Genomic DNA, 27,259 nt, shown 5'->3' on the forward strand with positions numbered 1-27,259 from the left:
TGTTTGATTTTTGACCTAAACATGTTCTTTGTCCCACCCCCCAGTGCATGAGGACCAGAAGGTATGAGGAAAGCAACCTAAACCTGTGGAGGAGTGCCCTTTTGGCTGGGCCTTGGGGCTACACACACCTCATCACAGGCATCTTGTCTGCTCCAAGCCATCAGCACAATAAGGTCATCCAGTGTTGTCTCAGGGCTGAGTAAAACCCAAGTCCTTTTGCAGGGCTGCTCAGTGCACCATTGTCCCAGGGACAGGCTCTCATTTGGTCAGCTGGATTTCTACAGAGTATGCTGCTCCTTAGGTCAATGGGGAGCTCCTTCCCGGTCCATGGTGGCTCATTCCCACATTCACTAGGCTGTGGTGACTCGTGGTAGCACTTCTGCAGCAAGCTGGCCTTGCATCACAGGCCACCCATCATCCTGGCAAATTCGTTCAAGGAGAGGAACTGCACACCCCCAATATGATAATGGGCAAGAAAAGCATGCCCCCAAGTCCCCCACTCTCCCGTATCCTCCTTTATGTGGAGCTGGCGCAGATACTGCTCCTTTCCAACTTGTGGGGTAGTGGCGTGCTGTAAGTGGGGAGGACGTTGAAGAGCAAGTATGGTTTTGGGGAGGGCAGCAGCTCCAAGTGGTGGGGGATGAAGGAGTGTGTGCTGGGCAGCCAGGCAGTTGTCAGCTGCCCTTGCAGTGGTGAGTAGTATCCCACGGCAGGGATGGTAGCAGCAAACTTTCTTGGCATCAAGCTAGGAGCCTTTCAAGAATAAAAATGCAGTCTCAGGTGAATCAATACAGACATTTAGTTAGATAGAATTTACGATCAACCTTATTTGTTTCCCTGGTGCTCAGTAATTAAGAAGAAAAGTTTAGAAGAATAGACTCCCTAAAACCCAGTGAGCAAGGTGAAATGCCCTTTGTTCTAGCCATGGAAAAACTCTTGACAGGGAAAGAGCCTGTGTGCCAGCCTAGATAATATTAACTGTCCTGGGCTTAGCAAGGACATGGGTCAATGAGAAAAAGCGCTGGTCAGCCTAACAAGGCTGGACATTGCAGAGAGATACTGTCTATAAAGAAACATGGTTTTGTCACATTTCTTCCTGTTCAGGAAATTTCTGATGGTAAAGATATTTTGGTCCACAGTACAATTTACAGGGAAGTGATTTAGAAGTAAAATGAGGAAGAATCATCCTGCGGGAGACACCTAACAACATATTTACAAAACAGATTTCATTTCATGAAGAAATATGTTACTTGACAATATTTGCTGGGATTTCTCTTCATCATATTGCTGTTTTTGTCTTTTCCAGTCCTTCTCTGGGATAGTCCCATGTGAAGAGGTGATCTGCTGAAGGATACCTATGTCTCCCTCCGTGGCTTTATACATAGCCTCTGATACTCACTGTGATATCTGACTTGGAAGCAGGAATGAAATCAACTTCTGTCAGATGCTGAAGGCCACCAAAGTTGCCAAATTTTTCATGTTTCCTCCACTTTGCTCGCTGGTTCTGGAACCAGATCTGGATACAGGCAAGAAAGAAAAGGAACAGAAATGAACAGGAGGTGCAGAAGGAACTGCTCACATCCAACTACTTTCCCTATTCTCTAAATGAGCATCAGAAAACATTGACCGCCAGCTCAGCGGAACCATGGGCTGAACCTACAGGAAAACATCGGGTTCGACATAACACCTTTCACACTTTGCATAACATGGGGGATGTTCAGACTATCATGGCAGCCTCTTTTCTCTCACAGCTCACAGAAAATCTAGGATCTCCCTGTTCAAGGCAAGACAGTGTCACAGGGTGCAGCAGGTCTTCAAGGGCTCTCCTGGGAAAGCAGTCAAGACACATGGCATTCTGTTGTCTCTAGGAGGTGTGATTTGTTGCATGACAGGGCTCCTTCACTCTGTTCCCAAGTGAATAGACTGGGAAAAGACCCACCTAGATGTTTTGCTGGGCTGCAATAAAAATGAGTCACCAGTGGAGATGTTACTAACAGGGTTTTCCTTATATTTAGCTGGTAATATTTTGAAATTCACGTAAGGGACCTAAGGAAAAGACTCAAGGGGATACCGCCTTCTAAATCACTCAGCAGTCTGTTATCTGCCATCTCTTTTGCACTGTAAAAGAGACAACTGATTTTCTCAAGGGATTTTCATCTGTCAGCTGATTTGACCTTTCTGGCTTCTGGCTGAGGCACACAAGTATTTATTGTGCAGCCACAGTAGTGCATCTTGTTGCATTGCTGTAAAAAGGTGAATCCCCCTTTTGTTGTAGTTTCTAGCTGGCTTAGGAACTTGCAGTTTGAATGTAAACGTTTCTTTCTAGGCAAGTGATTCACATAAATACAAGGTGTTAGTGATCAAAACCAGATGCTGCTGGATGTAAATACGTATGTATTTTAAACCAAATAATGAGCAGCTCAATTATTTGTGCATCTCTTGCCCAGGAAGTAATGGGAAGGTCAGGAGCCCTCTGTTATATTGCTGATAGTTAGCAGTATCTGAGGTTATGGAAAGGACAGTCCTGTTCATCTGGGTTTGCATGGGTTTGAGAATTGCTTAGTCTGTATGAACTGCTCCATTCCCTTTCTACCATGCAGAAGTTACACGGTGAAACAGCACCATAGAAATTACTCCTCTTTAACACTGACAAAGTGATTGAGGACAGAGGGGGACTAAAGCCAAAATTCAACCTCTGAAGTGCTCCTTCCAAAGTCCACACATGGGATAAAGTCCTCACTTCAGGAATTTATTATTATTTTTTCTTTAATAAAGGCAAAGCTGTGTTCAGAGACTGAACTGCTCTTTTTTGCCAAACCATCTCTTTAACACCCTTACCTCTTAATTAATTTCTTTTACTGGGATTTAAACCTATTCCTCGATGCTCTGTCTACCACAGATATCAAGCTACTGATATAATTTATTCTCTGCACACTACTAACTTTCATTTTTCCAGTCTTCCTGAGCTATGGCACTGAGACAGAGCACAGTATTCCCATGTCCCATGTCCACGAATGTCACACCAGTGCTAAAGCCAGGGACAAGTGCTTCTAAAACAGAGTGCAGAGGAGGATGGAGTGCCCCATGTTGCAGGAATGGCACCCATTTGTTGCTTTGTAAGATTGCCCCTTTGTGGTTCACTTGTAGACACATGACCAATGATCCGGAGCTTGCAGTGCTAAAGAATCAGCCTTTTCATTATTTTCCAGTCTCTAATCTTCTTACCATTTCATAGCACGATTATTAAATATTTTACTGATTATGTAGTTCAAATTAATGTTTATGTCAGTAAATGGTTCCTATGAGAGACCACCTTTGAAATGTCCTCATTTGCAATCGGACATCTGTTACAGACCTAGCTTTTTGTCTAGTAGCACATGTCATTTGAGCTGCTGTTTTCTTCATCCAAGCAGAGCGTAGGATCAAGACAAGGTCCTTACAGTGACATGCTATCAATTTTATTACCTTTATCAACCAAATACATAGAATAATGGAATCATAGAATCATAGAATCATAGAACCATAGACTTGTTTGGGTTGGAAGGGACCTTTTAAATATGATCTAGTCCAACCCCCCTGCTCTGGGCAGGGACACCTTTCGCTAGATCAGGTTGCTCAAAGCCCTGTCCGACGTGCATTTGAACACTTCCAATGATGAGGCATCACAACTTCTCTGGGCAACCTCTTCCAGTGTCTTGCCACCCTCATCATAAAGAATGTCTTCTTTATAACCAATCTAAATCCAACCTCTATCAGTTTAAAACTGTCACCAATAATCTCATCATAAAATGATGAGTTTGACATCTATTTTCCATAAACCAATATTGATAAGCGTTAAATATAGTACTCTTTCTTTAATTCTTTGTTAACAGAGACTTATATTGCCTTTATCACTGTTCTGCCAAAAATCAGTGTTTGGCTGACAGGCCAGTCATTATCTGGTTGTCCTGTTTACCTTTTAAATACTGACACAATATTAGATTTCTTCAGGCCCCTGGAATGTCTCTTGTGCCCCAGGACTGATTAAATATCAACACTGATGACCCAAAGTGCTTCTCAAGCAGCTTTTTAAGAACTACTGGAGGTAAGTCACCTAGATGTCTGGATTTAAAAATATCCATCTGTAGCAGCTGCTGTTCAACATTGTCCTTATGGAAAGCATTTCATCATCATTGTGTTGTACTACCACCTTACCTGACATATTTTCAAGGTTAGAGCAGAAATTATGACTGAACACCTTTGCCATTTCTGCATTATCCTTGACAGTCCCACTGTTTCTAGAAAGTAACAGATCAATATACTTGTTCATTTTGTTTTTGTTTGTTCTTAATGGACTTTTATGGAGTTTCTTATGATCCTTAATTTTTCTGATCAAAGCTTTGGCCTGTATCCTTCAGCTTTGCTTATTAGTTTTCATAATTTCTGGTTTCTAATGTTTACTCATCCAGCATCCTTCATTTTGTGTTGCATGTAGGCATGCACACATGCAGGGATATAATCCCATCTATCACTTAAACTGTTTCACAGCAATCATACCTGTGATTCTTGATTGGAGTACACAAGCTTTTTCACAGTTATGAAATGTTTCACTTGGTTACCCAATGGTTACTAACTCTTTTTTTTCCCCAGTTAAATTATCCTTCTGAGGTGATTTGACTTATACTGCTTTTAGCTTTGTCATAACTGTTATTTCAAAATACCAAGAGCATATATGAATTCTCTGCACTGTATTTGGTTTATATATGACAAATGCAATCAATCAAAACTTTAACAACCTGTAAGTCATACCTAAGTTACTGCTAATTTTTAGTTCTGTGGCCAGTTTCCCTTTATCAGCCAAGGTGAGGTCAAATGCAGAATTTCCTGTGTTGTGTGTAACACTGTCTGAATTGGGAATTTTACATCTGCAATTCATACGTGAGGGGCTTTTCACTTCCCTCACGTACATCTCAGGTTGATATTTCCTATGATAAGTCTTTTTCATTTTTCCTCTACAGATTATAAATAATTGTTTTAAACAGAAGATTGTCCTGTTCGTTCATGTGATTTGCTGTTCGGTTGGGAACACTGACTAGTAGACCAGCTTGTGCGTTATACCATTGGAAATGCCTTGTGAGTGCACTGATATCACTAACAGGCATATTGCGGCTATGCTGTTCCAATTCTCCCTGTCACCTAACTATGAAGTAATATCATTTTGGGTAGTTGATAGTCCCAGGCATGTCGTAGTCAATAAACTGCTCTGTGTTGAACTTTGATTGTGAGAGGGAGATATGTGCATACAAGTAGACTAATGACTCTAGCATTATGGCAAATACAGAAACTGTCTTGTGCAAAAACCATCACAACAGTGCCTGGTAAACAAAATTCCAATTCCAATACACAGCAATATGTATATTTTAATGTAGCAGATTTCATAAGCGGGCACATTTGGGGTCAATTTTGAGCACAGTCAGCAAGACTACATTACAGCTGGGGGAATCTGGATTAGTTTCCAGGCACTGAAATTACAGCCAGGGCATTTATAGCCTGTGATATCAAAATACATAACAGTAAGAAAGCATTTTCATTTGGGCAGTTATTTTCACTTTTTTTTGAGACCCTGCAGAAGATGGATACGGATGATAGTTTGTACTGGATGTACATTAGTCTATAAAAGGTTGATAAATGAATAATAAATATTTTCATAAATGGCTGCTCTGTCTCTACGGAGTCCAACAGGTTGCTCATAACCATCTGTAACTCCTCTTCGCTCTGCATTTAGTATGCTTAGGGCTCCTGTTAACCCTTTGATTAATCCCATTTGGTTAGTCTCAGCTGGGTGACAAATAGTTTTTTCCCTATTTGTAAAAGGAGAACAGTGATCCTAGTCTCCTCTGTAAGGTAGCAGAGAGGTCACGTATTTTATTAGCCTTGTCACCCAGGCATAAACTATTAAGAACGTACTCTGAATAAAGAACTGATGCAGCAAGCATAGCCTTTTGGAGACACAGTGTACCTGAACTCTGGCTTCTGGGAGGTTTATCTTTGCTGCCAGTTGATTGCGAATATGGACATCCGGGTAGTGAGTCACCTGGAAAATCTTCTCCAGTTCCTGGAGCTGCTCAGCTGTGAACGTTGTCCGGATTCTCCGTTTCCCTTTCCTCTCAACTGCGAATGAGAAAAGGTGTATTATTGCATTTTATAGGAAAAGGCCACAGAGCCACAAGAAGATTCAGAGACGCAGCAATTTCTGTACATTGCTATGCAGCTGGGATAGCACCGGGTGTCCCAACACCTTCCAGAAATCTACTTACCATAGGTGACTGTCTACTGACTCAGGAGTAAATGGGAATGAACTTCTTTATCATTCAGGGAGTGAGTCAAAAGTGCCCATTTGAAGCTCTAATTCCACTGATCCACTGCAAGTCAACAGCTACAAAACCCTGTGTATTTTAAACACACTGGCCCTGCAACAAGTTTGTCATCAAAGTATTTTAGTGTTGGACCAAACTTTGACACCTTTTTGCTCCTGTTGGTTGCATGTACCTTTCTATTGCTAATTTATAATCCCTTATTATCTATTTGTGAAGAAAACCTTAATGTAAATGGAATGAAAAAGTAGATACACCATTTTGTCTTGGTGCTGTTCTCATGCCTGTAATGAATCACCACCTTTCAGCTCATAAATTTTCAATCCCTATCCTTTCCTGTCATACTGGTCTTACTAAGCTTTTCTCAGGCTCTGAGGTATTATTTTATTCCATTGTCACTCTATCAGTTTTGATGAATTTCCTCCTCTGGTATGCCAGCAGTATCAAAGAGTACCCAAAATGCATGAATGCTTTGGAGGGAAGTCAGCCATTCCAGACTGACTGACTGACTCTTCCCATACCATTCCTTTGGCAGTATTTAGCGATAGCAGTTTCACTGCAGTGTGACAGTGGCATTAAAAATGTTACCTTATAAAGAAAAGTCATGGTATTCTCCTGACTGCAACATTGTGGTATGGGGACTTTCTAGACAAGTTTAACCTTAAGAACTACAAGGCCTTAAAACCCATGGAGCAGCATATGGGGAACTTTGGGCGTTGTGAATTCCTGAGAGGACTCTTACACTGCTCCATTCCTTCACCTGCTGTGGTGTGGCCACACTAAATGCTTCTCTCAGTACCCCAACACTGTTTTGAAAATGCCCTCCTACACCAGGGTATTTTGTTTATCATGGTATCATGAACTTTGTATGCTGCTTGGTGTAAGTTAGAGAAAGGTCTAGGTTGCTCTGAAATGATGCTGAAGGGCCGATGTCTTGCAAGGAGGAGGAGAATGGAGCAGCAGAAGTGAGGTCTAGGGCAGCTGACCTGCAGAATGTTGAGTTCAGCCTCGTCCCAAGGCTGGAATCCTCTCTGATGCACCAATAGAGTATCTTCCAGCTGACATTGAACGAGCAGCGCAAAAAGGCATGGCCCAAGAGTCACAGGGGTTTTTTTGACCGAGCTTGGAAAACTGCAGCCAGATAGGAGCATAAAGATTCTAATATCACTAGTGACTATGATAAGCTTGCTACTCAGTGATCTGAAGTAATTGGCAATGACACTATGTTGCTCGAGAATAAGACTTTTCTGAATAACTAGTTTTGGTCTTCCATGGTCTGATGACAGTTACCAATTCATACTATGTAACTAGATGCATACGCTTCCTAATGGGAACAGTTAACCAGAGAAGGTTAGCTTAATCCCTCAGAGGTTTTGTACTTTCCCCCCCCCCTTTGTTCAACTGTTAGTGAAAACTTTTCATTTTGGCGGCTAAAGCAGTGAAAAAGGTAACTAAACACATTTGCCAATATAAATTTAGCTCTGTGCCAACAGCAAATGGCATTTTTCATTCTGTAATCGAAACTTCATTGTGACTCTGTTGACACAGAAAATAAGGAATAAAAAATTCTGTCCACTGGTTTGGTAGGAAGGTGCCTAGGACACAATATCTGGGGACCACTAGGTAAATATATTCCATTCTGAATATTCCACCTTTTCTAAACCTTTTGGGTACTTTGAAAGGAAAACAGTCATGCATGAATAACTGAGAAGCATCATTTATCATAAACACTGTCAATACTTCCATATCTCAGAAAGAGCCTAACAAAGCTCATGTCCAACACAGTTAAATCCATATCATTAGACTTTTCACTGTCCTATCAAAGTACTACTCATTAGACTGCAGTGCTGGCTTCAGTCCCAAGGGAAAATTATTTACATTAAATCTTGCTGGCGCTACTGGGACAGAGATCTGAAATGAGAAATATTCTTCTGCATTTATGCTGAAGATAGCAATGGGCACTCTCTCCTAAGAAGCCCTGATTACAAAGTTGCATCTACCTGAACCTTCCAAAAAAATGGCTGCAAGGGGAATTTATTGTTATATGGATTAAAAAGGAAATATCAGTGCTGAGAATATGAATCTCAGGACACTGCATCCCCTGTAGGTATGATAGAGCTAACAGTTCATAATGGTGTCTCTTGTCTGGAAGATTTTCGCCTCACACCTCTCGGGGGGGCTGGCCTCCATATCCTCCTGGGAGATACTGCAGACAGGTAAGACTAAGTACGAAGGTGATACTTTGTCCAGCACATCCTGTTCTGTCATACAGTAATGAATCTTTCTGCTATATTTGTATCATTACAATGTATGGTATTTATATTTCTCTAGCACAGGGCAATTCATGTAGGACACCCTGACAATAAGTGAAGTTTGCCTTGACCTTGTCATGGTCTCAGAGATTTGAGGCCTCCATAAGATGTCCTGTACATCGCCATGAACATTGAGTTGAGCTGCTGCCTCTATCCAGGGTAGAAGACTAGCTCCACAAACCTGGGAGAAGTTGCAGTCTACCTCCAATGAGTGGAGCAAGACACCCAAGTTCAAACTGTGACCAAATCCTTGTTCCTGTGGTCTTAACTGTACATAAACATCTGGTATGCTGGCAACGTTCTTGCCCTGCCAGGTTTTGTATGCCCAGGCAGTGTATGTACCTTCTAGGAATCAGAAAGCCATCAGGAGAAAGAGAACAAACGTGCCTACCTGCTGGAAGATTTCTGAATTAGCAAAAAACCCGATTTTTTTTTTATCAGATGTATGAGATTAATGAACTGAAATATCATTTCATGACTATGCAAAGCAAGATTGAAACTGTCTACATTTTAAAATCTAAGATGTCACATAGAATAATAATTAAGGGTATTTTAGTATTCCATCAGAATACAGCAAATAACGATTTAGCCCAGTATAAACCCTTCTGTTTCATACATTAACTAGGCTCTGTAGAAATGGGCTGACTGAAGTGGACCATGATGGGATGGAAGTGAATGCCAAAGACCAGCTAGACAAGATGTCATTGCAGTGGGCACCATGCAAACAGCAATCATTAGTTCTTGCCTGTAAGCATGGATGATGACAGCCATCACCTCCTCTTCGTAATGTGGAATCAAAGCTAAGGCCAAGACCAGAGAATACTACCTAGGTTAGAAAGGAATGGCTTCCATTATTAGGCCATGCTAGCTGCAGGACTTCTCCATAGAGAGTATGTTCATACATACCAGAGGCAGAGACAATGACGTTAATATCTATCCTTGGTTACCAGCCTAACTAATTGTGGGTACTAGCAGGACGCCTGGTGCAGAGTCCTTTGGATTAGTCAGCCTAGACAGACTTAAGAAATCAGCTGTTACAAGCCATGCAATACCATCTCTACAGGGCCAAGGTGTGGAACACTCAGTAGTCAAGATCATGAGTCTAGAAGGAATTGCAAACTCTAGCCTATAAAGAATATATGAGAATAAGAAGACAAATGGTGTGCACAGCTGGTGTAAGTTTGGGAAGATACTTTTAGGTGAGCTGGGACATCTTATGGTACCTGAGAGATGGACCCATTGACTTGAATCACATAGTATTTTAAATTGTGCTGGAGGTGAGATAGGGAATGGATCTGCCAGATAACCTCTTACTGTGCTCTCTCCCCCTGGCAGCCAAGAAGTGTCCAGGATTAAAGACCATGGCTTAAGAGAGAATAGATCTTATATCGGCTTCTTTGGTACGAAAATGACCCAGATAACTTGGTGACAGACAAAAGAAACTCCCTATCAGTTCACTCTTACACCCTCCACTTTGTTTCCTTCATGAAAGGTGAACTGATTTACAGACAAGACTCTTATGTAAGGGAAGGATCTACACAGTGCTCAGAAGTGTCAATCCTACCAAAACCAGATTTTTCAAAGCTGAAACTCATCAGATTAAACAAAATATAATAACATGAGGTCAGCTATGGGCCAGTAGAGACTGAAGGACAGGCTTTGATGTCAACTGGAAATGAAATTAAATTGCTAACAAAATAGACTCCTGTGAACTAATCAAGGCTTTTGCCAGTAGGAAATCTAGAAGAGCGCACTTTTTTCTATAAGTAATCAGTCATTCTGTTTTTTTGTGGTTTTTTTTTTTTTTTAAATATAAAACCCTATAAAAATACAAAAAATCTAGGACTGTATATTAACATTTTCCCTTGCAAGACGAAACTTTCTCTGACTGTAGCTTTGATACTTCACTTTGCCTTGGGACTTTGGCTTAGAGATCCCATAGCAAACAACAGCATTCAGAATTACAGTCTAATAAAGAATGTGGGTGGAAGATATAAGACTAGAAAGTGTTGGAAGTGTAACATTGGCTTTACAAACGTAGCTCTAGAGTCTCTGGGGAAATAAGCCTGTCTGAGTTTCCTGAGCTATTTTCTATGTAAAAGCTGGGGATATTCAAGTGTGCTTTTATGCTCTGTGAAAGTCATTTGCAGGTTAGCTGACTGCTGAAACCAAGCCTGAAAATACCAGGAAGCTAAATATGTCAGAATTTGCAGGTGCATGGAGATACAGGTGTCTATACATTGCCTTACTGTTGACATTGGAAGGGCCAGATTCTCCATGCTGATAAAGCAGTATAGCTCTGTTAAATTCAGTAACAGGCTCCATTTGTCCTCTACAGACCTTCCTTTATTACTAGGTCAGACTTGGAGTAAGTTGAACCATTTGAACTTTGTAGAAATACAGATTCTTCTTGAAGGTGCACAGTGAAAGGATGAGATCAATGGGTACAGGTTGCAGCAAGGAAAATTCTGATTACATAATAGGAAAAAATGTTTTCCCCATCAAGGTAGTCAGATGTGGGCTTGGAGAGTCTAAGAAGTCTCCATCCTTGCAGGTATTCTAAACCTGACTGGACAAAGGTTTAAGCAACCTGATTTAAGCTGGCCCTGCTTCAAGTTGGGGTTGGACAAGATGGTCTCCAGAGGTCTCTCCTGACTTACTTCAGTATGTGATCTCTGACCTCCAAATATCCACATAGTCTGAAGCCCCCCCATCATTCCTTTCCTAAAAAGTAAGGGAATTTAAGCTCAAGGAGTCTGATTTACAATTGCTTATTTACTCGGTTTTAGTTTAGCATATTATGGCTTATTTCTACTGTCCAGTATAACACAGTCACAAGATATTAGACATATGAGCAAATCAATACCAAATACTGCTTTTACCTGAGTTTGCTAAGTAAAAGATATGTAGCTACAGCAATACCATACTCGGGCAAATTCATTCTGGACTGTGGTCTGTAGTAGGCAAATAGCCTATGGTACACCTTGCACAGCTGTCTCTTGGCTGCCCTCATACCTGAACCAGTTAGATAAATACTACCTCAGGGAGGTCTCTGCAATTGTGTCTCCCATTTGCACTTAGCCCAATAACTGTCTAAGACTGTATTAAGCCTACCTGGTCTTATTACAATGTTGCATACACGGGAGGGATAAGCAACTAAAAACCCAAGAGAAGGGCTGGAAGTTAGTGCTGGCATGTTGTTGCTTTGGAGTATTTAATCTAGGTAGATGAAAACTGGTGGGATCAGTTTATCTTGCTGCAATCCTCTGTCGTTTGTGAACAGACACCCTCTCATGGCATGCAATAACCAGATTCAAAGATTTTGCTGCTTCTTTGACAAGAAAAGAGAAAGCAGTCACATGAGCAAGCAAGTGGCTTTAGCTACTTATCTTCAGAAATGCATTTTTCTCTGTGTAACATAGTTGACTGTATAATTTGTTTCTCAGAAAGAAACACAGGAGGGTTGAAAAAGAGCCTCATAATATATGTTTAAGTTCTGGTTTTCCCTTTTAGCCTCTTTAAAGGAAGTTCCTCTCTCTCTTCCTTTTAATTCAACCAGTTACAGACTGTGGGTCTCCCAGCTGGTTCCTTCCCATGGCTTTTCTGAATGTTATTCTCTTGTGGTGACATTCTGCTCATGGCAGTCAACCCGTCAGCAAAAACAACTGCAACTCTACCAAAGAATTACTATAGAGTGCTGTTGGCATCAGGACAAAATGTGCTTGTCTGTGAACAGAGATGTACCCGTGGCAGTCCCTCTCCTACTTAAAGACATGGCTTATGGCTTTCAAAAGAGATTGCACTTCAATATTTGTGTGGGAGTATGGCAGTGTGGCTAATCTTTATTAAAGTGGTTTTCCAGCTTTTGTTAAGAAGAACTGGCATAGCCAGTGGGACTGATCCTAATTGGATAGGTGCAGTGTGCTCCAGACAGAGCCTCCTGGTAGTGAAAGGCAGTGTCTATCATCCAGCTGCTGGCCATTCAGGTACTGCAGAATTTAAGGCAGAGCAGCATGACTTGAACTTTTAAAGGCTTGACTTCCCTCCCTTCAGTCCAAAACTCCTTGACAGAGAGTTGCTTCCACCCTGGTGGTGCCTAATCACCTGATAGCAAGGCTGAAATGCAGAGAGGTACAGACTTTAGGCGGTATGGGCAGGAATGCTAAAAATACCAGTCCAGAAACCTGTTTAAGCAAGCTGCATGGCAGTGGCCAGGGAAGTTTCTTTGCTTGTCAGAGGAGTTGGCAAGGAGTAGATGGTACATATGAAACCGTTCATGTGGACAGTTCATTGCAGAATATGGTGCTCACCATCCACCTGAGAGCCGCAGGCGAATTTAACTCTTAACTCTTCCCATCTTCCAGCAAAGAGATGACAGTGTTAACAAATGCTGCTGCCCTGAAATGGTGTTTTGTGTAACTCTGGCACAGCCAGTGGTCAGCCAAATATCTGGAAGGAGCATGCAGGCCATGGTTTGAGGGACCCCAACTGACATGGGCATGTGTTAGTTTCCAAAATCTGGTGTCAGGTCTGTACCCAGGCTAAGTGACCTGCACATTCATGAATTCCTTCAGGTCAAAGTGGAGTTGGGATAGATTGATGTATAGTTTCCCCATGCAGCTAAATCTGATGCTTGAAACATACTTTCTCAGAATGTTCAGTTGTTGCCAAACTTCACCTTAAAGATGAGAGAGCAGTGACCAGCTCAATCCAATAATAATTTTCATCAAGGAAAACAGGTTCCCCACCGCTGGCGCCACACTTTCTGGTAAACCACCTTTGTCAGAAACAAGACATTTACCCATGCAGGAAGCTGAGCTTATTGCAGGTTACACAGACAGCCTGTTTTCTACTTTATTCCTGCTCTTTTTGGTTATTTGTACCTGCAAACCTCTAGACATCAATCAGGCATGCTTGTTTACATCACTGCCTCAGAGTCTGCTCTCCCTCCAAGAAAGCATAATTCCATCATTATTTTAGTGCATAGTCTTTGCTGTTTCCCATTTCAGCAAAAGCACTTGTTAATGCAGTAGGTAAAAGGCCTGCCCTCAATTTTAAAGAACAGTAATTAAAAGCACCAAATCCCGGGGATGTAATGAAAAGTTCTCAGACAATTTAGGAGAAGCCAATAAGTACTTGTATGACCTTTGAAATAAACTTATCAAGATGTGCCATCAACTTTACAAGTGGTCACATTATACAGGATTTGACTAGCAGGAACAAATTAACCTCTGGGTCCTGTGTAATGTACCCTCTGGATCCAAAATTCCCAGGGAAGAAGGGGCTGCACAAGGAAAGCATTGAATGCTAACATTTGTTTTAACTAAAGAAAACCCCAACACCCACACACCCCCCTCCCCAAACACGAAGAAGCAACAAAACCAGAATATGATAGTCCCCCAACTGTGACAGCTTTGCTTTCTTCAGTGTTTACTTGTATCACTGAGACTTCTATGTGAACACAGTCTGAAGGGTGGGAGGAAAGGATTCAGGTTTCATGCCTTTCATTTAATATCCAGGGTGCGATTATAAAGTCAGTCTTCAAAGAGGGAGAAAAACAAAGAACCAGCCTTCAACAATGCCTCAGGTAAGCCCACCAAAACAAGGTCAATGGTCTGTTGCATTTCTAAATGTATATAGGAATGATGCACTTCAAAGACACAGGACTGCAGGGACTATTCAAACTGACAAACAAAAGACAGATAATGGCAGCAAAATTATATATATAGGCATTTATTTTTTTCCTCCTGCTTTTCCTTTTCATTTAGAATTGCTTCCTTTTGTTCTGCAGGACAATGGGATGCTTATGCCCTTTCTTGCAGTCCTATTGGCATATTCAGGGAAGCCGATATTTATCTGGGATTGTGATTATACAGTGCTTCATTGTCTCTTGGGTGTTTTATGAATGCATTAAGATAAGTCAGCATATTGGGGAAAAGACTGTTTTGTGAGAGATAAACCATGTTGTTTCACAGGGGTACATGGATTTGACCATGTTGTCCATAAATTAACAACACAAATGAATTTATGGCTTCAGAGAAAACATAAACACTAAGTTAAAGATGCCTGCAACTGGCATCAATACTACGGGGAAATGACTTATACTGGAAGTTCTCCTGGACTGAGATAATCTCTGTATTTCCTGTTGTCTTTATGATAATTGCCACCAGAATTTGTCAATATGCTTTAGGATCAAAGATGCTATCATAATAATAAAACTATTAAAATAACAACAAGATCCTTGAGCTCCCAGTCAGCAATGTGCAGAGGATTTCTGCTGTGAAAATATTTGGATGATGTTGACTCGTTATGGCAGTGTCCTCTGCAGTGAATAATGAAGACATGAGCTGCAGGAAATAACATTGCCCAGTTGTTCCCATGGCCTGAATACCCCAGTTTCTGGTGGAATTAGGAGTCAGCTCCATTTATTGAAGCCTGATCTACCTTGCCTTTGAATTATTGCCCAGAGAAGTAATCCCACAAGACCAGGCATCTGCCAGTGTCTTAGGGTAATGCTGCTATCTGGCTTCGCCAAGCCACTGTCTGCTCCCCCACTGGAGCAGAGGACTGGAACCGTTACCCATGTGCGGTGCTGGGCACACTCATCCACTGCCTTTGGATGTAAATAATTACAGTGCACATACACAAATGTGTAGGACCAGACCCGGCATGTGTAAAAGACATTGCAAAAGAATTGCCCATGAGGATCTGAACCAGGCTGGGATCTTGTGTGTGGCAGTCTCCAGCAGGAGCTGCAGACAGGCATGGGGGCCTGTAATCCTCTCAGGCTTCAGTGCTTGGCTGTCGTGAACTGGTCAAGGCTCAAGGGTGTCACTCAGAGCAGAGAGAAGGAATTAAAAGGAAAGTGGGAGCTCAGGATTTAACTTGGGTGTTACATGTTGCTGTGATGCTGACCACATGCTGCCACAATAGTTTTCCCTGCTTGTTCTTAAGTTTTGAAGACCCTGGCAGTGATGGTGGTTGCACACAGCAAAATTGCAGCAATTAATCTTTTCACAGAGAGCTGGCCCAAGCAGAGTTTGTACCCACAGCTACGAAGTAAGGCCTCTCTCAGAACATTCTCCTTCTAAAATGGGTTTTAGCAGCGCTGCTTCCCAAGAACCAGGTGTTCCAAAAAAGTTCTGAGCTTTTCATGCAGAAGGCCACAGGTGAAAGCAAACAACATTCAGAATGAAGGCTTCCAAATTCAAATGGGCGCCTAGCAAAACTAAATACCACTATCAGCATATCTCTAACATATGAGGACTTTTCTCTTTTTTTGCTTCCAATGCAGCCTCTAAGTTCAAAGTGCAAGAGGCATTGCTTCCTGTAAATGGTTTGTGATAAGGGCATAAATCTATTTAGTTTAAATGACACTGCATTTCTAAGCCACTTAGTTGCAGAAGACATTTGGTGGGAAAAAGCAAATTTTTAGGAACACTACAGTGTTACAGGGTTTTCTGCAAATATGCTCCAAACTCACACTCAGGGTCACAGTCGGGGTGCTCTTGCTATCACAGACCACCTGCCCATGACGAACATATTGCCATAGCCTTGTCACCATCTTTCTCCTCCTATCCAAAAAAACACCAGACAAACCCCAGCCCTCCCACCTCCAAGCTGATTGTGTAGCACACTTGATTTCTTCTGCTTCCTGACAACTATACAGATGTGTATGCTTACCCGGAACCTAGTGCCCTTCCTCACAAATTATGCAGGTGTTTTATATAGATAGAGGCGGGCTCTGGGAAGGGGGTGAGAGAATGCCCAGCCAAGGACTTCTGATGTCTTTCAAATGAGAAAGCTCTCCTGCTGCTGAGACTGGTGCCATTCCTCTGGGTGCTTGTAGGCATCTCGGTGTGGGTGTGAGGGAGGTCATGGGGACACCTCCATGGCATATGCTGTGGGCATTTGGCACTGCCCGCGTGCTTTGTTAGAGGACCCATAACCAGCCTATAGCTACCATGCCAAAAGCGCATCTGAAGCACCATAGAGTCAATAGGCATGGAAACAGAAGTCCATTTGCTATCAGCTTGAGCTGTAAGAATTACAGACTGCTCCCAAGGATGGTGCCAGTCTACCTCTCCTGCAGGTGCTGCTGCCAGTCTTATCTGGGAAAGGTGACTCCAGCCACAGCCAGAGGCAGGAAAAAAAGAGATGCTAGCTTTTCCCCTCTAACATAAAGTGGAGGAAGGAGGCTGAAGCTTATGGTGTTGGAAAGGATTTTAAACCCAGGCCTCCAGCCCTCTGCTAAGAAAGACACAGTGAACGGGATCTGAAACATCATTGTTTGTGCACTGCAGGGAAAATGCCAGTCCAGTGCTTTAGGATCCTCCCCCCTCCTTCAACCAGTTTCTATCAAAGGCTCAGCAACTGTGGGGACCAGTAGCCTAGAAAATGGCAGATCATTAAACCTCTGCTTGGTTTCAAAATCCCACTGCCACCAGGGAACAGAGGGATTTTATTTAAAATGCCTTTAAAATATAAGTTGTCATTGAAAGGGCCTGCTCAGCTCAGCTCAGTTTTGTGCAGATAATTACATGCTTTCCCCCTGCTTTGCTGATGAGGCTGGTACCGACCACTGCGCTGGTCAGTGAGGCTAAGTGCTGAGCTGGGACACCCACCTGCCCCCTCTGTCACCCTGGGAAAGCCACCTTCCAGCTTCGGTGAGACCCCCGTAGCTGGGGGCTCCCTCCCACATGAAATATACTCTTTTTAAGCACTCGCAGGCAGCTCTGAGTACCAGATACATACTGCCCTGGCTCTTCTGCGAGGAGGCAACATGATATTGCCCAGCTGCCATCATCTGCCTGCAGCTTACAGGGTAGAGGTAGGCTAAACTATCTGGTTATCTTACAAGGCTTCTCTCTGCATCAAGACAGTTGCTATCTTGTGCAGGAGGAGGAGGTGACAGCAGCTTGTCACAAGACTCATGTATACCGTAGCAGCAGCAGCAGGAACAAGGCATTTCTTTCAAATGTATTTCACAGAAAGGAATGTTTCCTCTGACAACGTGCAGTGTATGGGCTGAGCAAGGTGTGTGGCTCTCAGTGAAGCCAGCTGAGTAACCCTGCATCTGCGGTCACGCAAGCCCATCAGCAGTCTTCAGTGGACTTAATTGAAATTGCTTCCCCCCCCCCCCATAAAGGAGTGAATAATAACAAACTATGCAGGAAACATACTTACTGCTGCTACTGAGAACATGTTTTCTGGAGTGTAGTATGATCATCTGTATTAACCTTTCCTAAAACTCAAAGAACCTAAAGCACTTTTTGGCACATGCTACTAATAAATTGCAGTCAGTGTGTTAGGAACATGTCTTGTTCAGGTAACATGCATCCTGCTTAGCTTAAAGTCTCTGTGCAACATATTGGCAAAGTATGTTGGTATTGACCTGTTCTTTGGCTAAGCAATGGAATGCTGTTTACCAGTGCTCACAACTAATGAAATTAGCAGACCTACCAACACGGCCAGGCTTGAAAATTATGCCTGACACATCCTGCATGCCAGACCTATTGCACACCAGTGGTTTGCGTGTGTGCATGCTGATGACCTCTTCATCACCTGTGCAGTGGGTCCAAGGTGTACAGAACACATCTAGCTGATTCAGCATGTTCAGCAGCCTCACTCCCCATGTTGTGCAACTCTGTAAATTGCCACCTCAAGTAGGAGGGCAATAAACACCCAAAGTAGTCCCTATCACTAAAATTGGTAGGATTGGCAGGCCTGAGCTCAAAGGGTGGGTCTCCATGTTTTCGACAGTGAGACTGAAGAACCATCCCTGTGACTCAGTCAGGAGCTTACCAGTTGAAATATTTGTGATGTCTGTTGCTAGGTATTGCCGTGTACATAATTTTAAGATAACAGCTGTGTTTTTGGGTACTCTGGGAGAAAGTTTGGATATAGAGGCACTCACCATGAAGTGGATGGTCCATTGGGAAATCACATAGCTGATCTTCCTCTTCCTCGTGTTTTCTTTTGCTTTCCAGGTGTTCACATCCTGTGTCCTCCCTGAGGAGGGCAGCTGGGCTGTCAGTAGGTCTCCTGCAGTGAGCTGCCTGCACTTTCTTTGCCCCGGCCATGGGTGTGGCACAAGTGGCAGGGAGAAGTGTTTTGGCTGAAGGTAAGTCACAGTCTAACTGACTGCTACTGCTGGAATCTGTGAAGGACACAGCACGAGACAATTTTGAATAAAGCAACTGTCGTTCAGTGCACCTTCCAGTTTGTGTGAAAAAAAAGAAGCATGGGTGTGGTCTAGATACTTTACCATTCAAACCTGAGCATATATGAAATGGCCTTAATCTTTCTGTGCTGTGTATCAATGCCAGGATCACCCCATGTTGCAGGGGCATGATGCTCAAAATCTAGCCTGTTCTCTGCTTTCTTTCACCTTAAAACTTTCAATTGACCTCGTGGGAGATTTAAAAAAAAAGGACTGTAGAAGTAAGGAGACACAACCAAATGATCAAGAAAGCTCACCTTCCCTGTCAGTAACCAAATTGGTGGCTGTCTTTTCTGAAGAAGTCAGAAGTACAGTAGATGTGAGGCTGCTCTGAAAATCTGTCAGCGAGATCACCATGGAATTTGCTGGATGCCAAATGCTTTTAAAAATCTGGTCCTTTCTTAAATGTCCCTGTAGGTACATCTACCCTACAGGAAGATGGGCCAGAGAATAAGCTAAAGGTCAGTGTCTTCCCCAATTCAGGTCCATTTGTACTTTCTTCTACATCTGGGCTTCCTGACGCTCAGATTTAGGCATTGGATAATTCTAAAGGCAGCCTTAGCCCAGGCTGCAAATATTTTGCATCTGCCTTTGTGACAGGTGACACTGGTGATATCTAGGAAGGTATTGACAGCCAACTCATCATGAAATCACCTGCACGCTCTTGTTGACAGGACAAACATAAGAGAAATGTATATTGGCCCATTTTCATGAAGTGCAGCCTTAAAGGTTAGCTTAGATTTGAGCATGGGGGTTTTGAACAATCTCAGTGGGAGCTGAAGTAACTTCAGCAGTAACTAGTCGTGATATGTGCTAGAATATCTGACCCTGAGTGGTGATGGAATTGGTCACAGAAGCCACGATCTTTCTTCTGCCATGGCATTGTTTTATTACTAACACCATCATCGGATGGTTACAGAATTGATGATGCCTATATCCTGCAGTAATGAAGAACATAAGGGTACCTGAGCAACATGCTTTTATGGGCAGTGATTAAAGCTTTCTAAGAATGACACTGGCATTTTCTAATTTACAGAAGACTTTTCACATGTCTTCATGCTTTGTACACAACTTTCCTCCCCAAAATTTTTGTCTGAGATGCTCACATACCCCACTGATGAGCACAATTTATGTATGAGAATAATTGAAGAAGAGAAAACAAGGAGGGAATGGAAGACCTCCTAAGCAGATGGGAAAATACCAATGTCTCTGTGAACTGGTGAAAAGGAGTGGAAGGATCTGTTGATTGAGATCGAAGAAGCACATTAGAGTGGCATGAACCTTAAAGAGATGCTGGAAAAATCAAGGAAGTTTTCTGGAGGGTAAGATTGACGGTAGGTGCTACTGAGTTTAAAGCACGTATTTGAGAGTTAGGAGCCCCAAGGTCTATGCCTGTTTGCATTGTAACCTTCTCTGGTGCTTGCTGTCCTGAACAAGAAAGGGCACTCTCTGAAGGGGTAGCTCTTTAGGCCAGCCAGTATTTTTTGATGCATATTCATGTGACTCCAGCAGAAAGCTCTGAAAAATACCTATGAGTTGGCATGGGGTAAAATTTCCTCCAGGAAATGCTCTTTTCTTTTCTTTTCTTTTCTTTTCTTTTCTTTTCTTTTCTTTTCTTTTCTTTTCTTTTCTTTTCTTTTCTTTTCTTTTCTTTTCTTTTCTTTTCTTTTCTTTTCTTTTCTTTTCTTTTCTTTTCTTTTCTTTTCTTTTCTTTTTTCTTTTCTTTTCTTTTCTTTTCTTTTCTTTTCTTTTCTTTTCTTTTCTTTTCTTTTCTTTTCTTTTCTTTTCTTTTCTTTTCTTTTCTTTTCTTTTCTTTTCTTTTCTTTTCTTTTCTTTTTTCAGGAATGGCAGTGACATTTCAGTCTGGCATGACATGACATGTTTGTTATTGTCATGCACAGAAATGACTTGTGGCTCAAAATGGTCTTTTTGACTTGACTTTTGATTGCGTAGGAGAGGATGGGAAATTTCAGGCAAGATAGTAAGATTTATTTTCAGAAGCAGGAGGTTACTTTAGATAGTTCCATTTAAGCCTTTTTCTGTAATCACTGGAGAGAGAGTCAGACCTGTTGTAGGCATAAGGCTTATGACTGTAGTGACTTACTAAAGCCGTGAACAGGGAAGAGTCTGTCACTGGGAAGTGTAAGCAGCTTTTTATTGTGCTGGTTTTCTCTTGCTTCTATACTTTTTTTTTTTATTTAGGTGGATTGTTTTGCCTTGTAATAAGCAGGGTGAATTGGTGATATTGGCCAGGTGGTATCTGTTCAGTTATATTCCTTCAGCTGTTTCCTCTTTTGCAATAAAGCTGGGTGGAGTGTTGCTAAAGGTGAAATAAACAATCACCATATTGACATTTGTGTGTGAAGCAGCAGTTGTATTCCTATTAATTTGCATATCCTTAACATAATGGGGCATAACACAGGCAGAACGACAAAATTGCTGTATCTGTTACTGCTTTTACTATTAATTTCCCAGGTGTAACATCCTCATCCCAAGCTCTCCTTGACTTGATAAAGGACCTCCTGTTGGTGAAACCTCACAGGCAGAAATCAGGGGAGTAATGAACAATTATTTCAAATGTACTTTCAAGCGCGTTGAAATCAAGTTCCCAGGAATTTCAGAAGAAAGATTTCTTCTGAAATAGGCCTGATAGTGTTCTCTGTTTAAAAGGAAAGAGTTGGCACTAGGGAGGAGATCAGTACTTGTTGGGTGTTTATTTGTGTCCCTTGCAAAGGCCGTGGTTACCCTTTCTAGGCACCGTGACAAAAAGAAGAGAGGGAAAGCATAGACTGAACACTAAAATGTCTTTTTGTTAACTATTCTTTTTTTTTAACTTGGTAAGAGTCTTTCAAAAATTAAAAAGTTTCATTAGACTTCACATTAACATCTGCAGTTCCAGGTCATCTAGTAGCTGTGTTTGTGCAGTAAACTCACAAATGACTAATACTGCAAGTGGGAAGTCACACACTCCTGTGAAGACTGCACACTCCTTATTCCAAGTCGCACTGGAATTGCATTCACAAAAACCTGTAAACTTAGGAGTCAGGCCCAGAGAGATTTCATACATGTTCAAGTCCTGCCCCAGCTTTCCATGAGAGGCTGGCACTATACATCACAACACCTTTTTTTGTCAAAGAATCATAGAATAATTTAGGTTAGAAGCAACTTCAAAAAGTCACCTGGTCCAGCACCCCAGGGTTTTCTTGGGAAAGGACTCCAGGGTAAGTTTTGTCTAGGTCTCTCATTTCTGACATTCTGCATCTTCTGGTCCGACCCATATCTTCAGCTCTTAATGGGTAGGTTTAGTATTCAGGTACCTAGAGTGCCTAGATCAGCAGACAAGCTGGATGATAATTTCTGGCCTGAGAATTTACCTTATGATAGCCACCAGTATGTGCATGGTGTCTGTTCTTGCTCTCATATGGATCACGGCTTGGCTCAGATACATACTGCATGGGATGTGGGAAATGTTCTTAAAATCCATAATAAGATATTACTCAGTCTGACCTGTAGTACTTCCTTCTTTGCTGCTGCTGAACTGTTCCGGGAGAGCAGCTGGATTTGTGTCCCATCCAGGAATTTCCAACAAGTTCCCTAGCTCATTTCAGTTCACTGACCTTGGCCAGCCCTGATCCAAATTAGATATGGCTGACTATTTACACAGCTTGTTTAATGCCAGTGTTACATGGCATGAAGTTGAAGGACTCTGATGAAATACAGCAATTATCCCAAGATGTACAGCATAGGGTATTGCATTTCTGAAATAAATTAATCTTATCTGCAAAAATAGGCAGTTTTGCTGGGAAAGCAAACAGTAATAAGCTTAGGTATCTCTTTGGTGTTAGTAAGAAACCAGCAGTGAAAGATCTTCATTTTCATTCTGTATTTTAAACATCCTTGCTCAATTGCAAAAGCAACGTACAAGACATTTTGGAATATCTCTACATCTTTCCTGTTTTCCCAGCTCCAGTGACAGTTAAGTGAACCTTCATATGTATACACTATTTTTGTTAACATTTTACGATGCCTTATGTATATTATTCCAAGCTTGCTTTCTACTAAGGGAAAGAAGAGTCACTATATCCTCTTGCTATAGTACAATCTCTCTCTGGCAAGGTGACGAAACGAAGTCAAAGGCAAGGCCTGGCTGTCCTGCCTGCGTTGCTTTCAAGGTGAAAAAGTGACTGTACTCTCAGGTGGAGCAATTTGGGATGAGGCGGTACTGGCAGTGCAGTAATGCAATCCTAGGAACCCACCGCATCCTGCATACAGATTTGCCAGACCTTGTGCTTGGTGCGGCATGCTTAGCCGAGACACACAGTGAAACAAGGCTTCAACATATCATATCATGAAATAGACTTAGTATAAAAGGTCCTGTCTCTGCCACGCTTCTCTGTTCCCAGAGAAGAGACTCATGTCGTTGAAATGCAGTTCTGTGGTCCATGTTCTGACTTAATTTTCAGTGGTGTTATCTGTCTCACTTTGGATCCTGTGGCACAAAGTGACTGCCATGGGCCCTCTGGAAAGGACTTTCGGCTCACAGAAGCTCGCTCCCACAGAGCTCATGCTGGCATTTCCCCACCTTGACAAGCTGGCACCTGGGTGCCTTTGGCAAGCAAGCCCCATGCACCAGCAACAGCTGTGTTCTTGTCCACCCCTACAAACCACCAAGCTCTTGCTTGTTTCAGGACTGTATTTAAAGCATGGTCTGATTCTGCTGTTGTTAGATCTGCTGCACGTGCAGCTTTAGGAAACTTCTAAATGTGGCAGTCCTCCAACAGTACCAGTGATGAAATAATGAAGCAACACTAGCTATAGCCTTGAGCAACGTCATCTATCTCTAAAGCTGCCCTTTCTTTGAGCAGCAGGCTGGACTTCCAGATGACCTCAGGAGGTCCCATCCAACCTCAGTTATCCTATGGTTCTGTGAAAATTCAGCAGCATGCTATCCCTCTCCCCCAAACACAAGTTTCCTTGGAAAGCTGCTGGTGGTGGCACAAAGGCAGTGGCTGTATACTCAGCCCCAATGCCTGGGTGTCCAATGGCTGTGACATATGTTGTGAGCTGGCTCTGCCCCATGGTCAGGAAACAAGCTCTGTACAGAGACAGTGGCCTTACCCTGTGCCTGATGTGAACAACAAAGTGCGAATCTTGTGCAAAGCATGGCTGAGAAGCAGCGTTAGTGGGACTGGGCTTGAGCCCAACTGGTGACTAACTTTACACTAGTGAGTGTGGTGCTCACTTCACTCTAGTTTCCTTCCCAATTTGTTTGCTTTCCCGTCCAGATCAGTATTCAGTCTGGACATAAAAAGAGCTGAAACTATGCGAATAAGGAATGGTTAGTTGGACTGTCAGGTTTTTGGAAAAAGACTCTCTCCCTTATGACTGTGTGGTTCGTACAGTGTCCTGGGAAATGGAATCCTGATCCATTGAAAGATCTCTCTGTGTTACAAGAAATAAAGTGTAGCATTAAGCTTTGTTGAAAGCAGTTGAGAAAGAGGTGAGTGAAAATTTTCTGCCAAAACTACAGGTCACTTTTCAGTTAAGTGGATGTGTTTGTATACATAAAACATCTCCTTTTCATGGAAGATGTAGATTAAAAAAGAAGAAGAAATACTAAGTCCAGAAAATGTTGGCCATTGGTCTTTGTTTAAGGAAAAAAAAGAGAGTTTCTGTGGAAGTAAAAGTTTACTCAAGGCCAAAGTAACCAAACTGAGGAAACAAGTCAAAAAGGCTAATACACTTGCTGATTTGCTAAGATTGAAGTCATGCTAATTTCTACTAGCTGGTTTTAGTTAGTTCATGAAAGGACCTAGTGTCCCTGATCATAAGGAGAAATGATTAAACGCAAATGCTTTCTCTTTTCTTGTTACAGCAATTGAGTACTAACACTCCTTAGCTACCATTGCCCTTACAGATCATTTCTCCTGCTTGAGGGAGAGTGGTCAGATTTATCAGAAAATAGTACTGGTATGAGATTTGGCTGTAATTCCAGACAATAGTCAGCTCTTGATATAAGTGAAGCTCCAAAACCTTCATTAAGTTGCAGCAGATTCAGGCTAGCTTCCTGAGTTTGAATGCCTGCCCTTCCTTATGACAGGCGTTTTTGTTGTTGGTTTTTTTTTTTTTTTTTTTAAATTAACAAGAGTATTGTTTTTTTAAAGCGAAAGAGACCAGAATGTTGTATTTGTTTACGATAAGCACTTCTCACCATTACTGAAGAGAGCTACCTGTAATAGCTCTTCAGGTTGCACACCCACCTCTCCAGTGATGCTGGGGCTTCATAATGTACAAAATCTCACCAAGGACTGGCAACAGACCCCAGTATACTGCAAGGTTGAAAGCAAAGTATTTTTTAATGATTATTTCTATACATATAATGAATGATTTGCGCCTGATTAGGGAAATCCCATATTCCTACAAAAGCTAAAGAGTAAAAAATCTACATAATGAAATGGGATAGCTCTAGGGGTTAAAAAGAAAGGAGCACTTTCATTAAGTGATATAACAGGTACTTACCAACAGCCAGTGATGACCCTGCTTTTAGGGCTGGAGGTCTCTCAGCGTAGTTACTTCTCTTCCTCGTTTCACTGCTTAGGGCAGAAGGTTTCTTTAAGATTTCCTCAATGGAAAAGGACAGGCTGGGCTTCCCCTGGCTGGCACATGCCTGGGGGTCTGTCATCTTCCTGCCAAAGTGGCCACGGGGCAGAGTCCTCTCCTGCTCTCCCAGCTCTCAATGCACCCCAAGAAACATGCAGCTGGGAAGGTGTGTGTCTCTCCCCACCCGTGCCTGGCTGACCTGCAGGAGTACCGGGAGGAGAAACAAAGGTGACCCACGAGTGAGTACACGTGCCTGATCCTCTCTGCTTATCAGCTTGGGACCAAGACCTGCACTCCCGTGTCTGGGGAAGACAGAATTAGAAGTGGGGGTGAAAAGTCTTACCAACCCCACCCACTGCCAAACATCCGCCAGCCAGTACAGATTTACAGAGCACTGAACAATTGCGTGGCTTTCTCGGGAGGAGGTGTGCCCCTCACAGACCTGGGCAAAAAAATGCCCTAGGAAGGGTTGTTTGCTGTTCATAAATCCTGTCTGTGTGGCAGTTATGCTCCATTTCTTCTTTCAGGCTGAAATCTGTGACAAGCCCACTGGATTTGTACTATTATGGAGTTAAGAAAATCATTGGCAGGATGAATACTTGTCCCTTATGCCACTCACTAGCAAGAGAGACACCCTGTAAACTTCTCTCACATACAATGAGGTGTCACACATGGAAACCTCCCTCACCAGCAATTCCCAGGTTATTCTTCAGCCATCTGCTCCAGCCATCAGCTTTGGTTCAGATTCTCTTTTCTTCTACTTTGGAAACCCTTTGAACTTTCCAAACAGGTGCTTTTCAACATCATCCCATCTTATCAGTCACAAGAGAAAAAGAGATGCCCCTTGCAACATGCGTAGGAATAGGAATTAGTGCCCTCTACCCCCTACCTGTACTCCTAAAGGTAAAACATTATTTTCTTTCTCTCCTAAGCCATGAGGCAAGCTAGTTTGATAATCACCACCACCCTCCTTTGCCTCCCAGTCAGGCATCCACCGCAGGGGGAGAAGATTTGCCAGATAGTGTGGATGAATGCCAGTGATTCCTCTCCTGAGCCACTTCTATCTTCTCATTACTTTTTCTTTTGGGAAGAATGTGTGGTTAGATACACTCCCATTCCTTTCCCTTTCCCTGCCCCCACTGGCATTTCTTGCCTTGTTCTGGGATTGCCCCTCACCTTTTAAATTGCTATGGTTTCGTCTCCCTCTCCTGCTGGTTCTCCTCCGCGGCTTCCTTATCTGTCTCTTATAATTGTATTGGCAGGCCCTGCCTTATTTGTCCAATGAACTGACAGTTCTTGAGCTGATATCCCATCATATGACCTCTTCATGGAGCAGAAACCAAAATTACTGTGTAACCAGGGGGCAATAAACAACACCTGATAAGATGAAAGGCTTTCGGCTTTTTCGAGATTTGAGATACTGGAAAAGCAGTGGGGGCGGTGGGGGAAGAAACAATGAAAGAGGTAAAAAATGATGTAGCCAGTCATGATGAAGAATATTTAATTATCTGATTTTATTAATCACACTTCTCCCCAGGCAACAGGGTAGACAGGCGAGTGTCTTTCACACTGATGAAATGCATGGGGCAGAGACTGGGAAGTGCTTGTCTTTGTTCCCTTTGCATCCCTCTGCCTAGTGGCTCAATGGACCTGTTTGTGTAAAGGAGGATCTCACACCTTCCTGGTGTATGATGAGGTGGCAGCTGCTCTGTGGGTGCAAAAGGTCTTGTGGCCCTCTCCACAAGCAGAGGATACCTTTCTGTTTCAATCTA

At 42.5% G+C, this 27,259-nt stretch overlaps 1 protein-coding gene across 1 annotated transcript; it reads right to left on the bottom strand.

The window, feature by feature from the left end:
* Positions 1 to 25,748, bottom strand: ISX (intestine specific homeobox). The gene is made up of 5 exons (XM_064460948.1): positions 25,407 to 25,748; positions 18,582 to 18,824; positions 5,999 to 6,150; positions 1,400 to 1,516; positions 1 to 753 (listed from the first exon to the last, which is right to left on the bottom strand). Exons 1-5 carry the CDS (start codon positions 25,567 to 25,569, stop codon positions 517 to 519), a joined length of 912 nt encoding a protein of 303 aa, XP_064317018.1. The 5' UTR covers positions 25,570 to 25,748; the 3' UTR covers positions 1 to 516.
* Between the last annotated feature and the right edge of the window lie 1,511 nt (positions 25,749 to 27,259).

Source organism: Phalacrocorax carbo, chromosome 1 (genome assembly GCF_963921805.1).
Source record: "Phalacrocorax carbo chromosome 1, bPhaCar2.1, whole genome shotgun sequence".
Classification (NCBI taxonomy): Eukaryota; Metazoa; Chordata; class Aves; order Suliformes; family Phalacrocoracidae; genus Phalacrocorax; species Phalacrocorax carbo.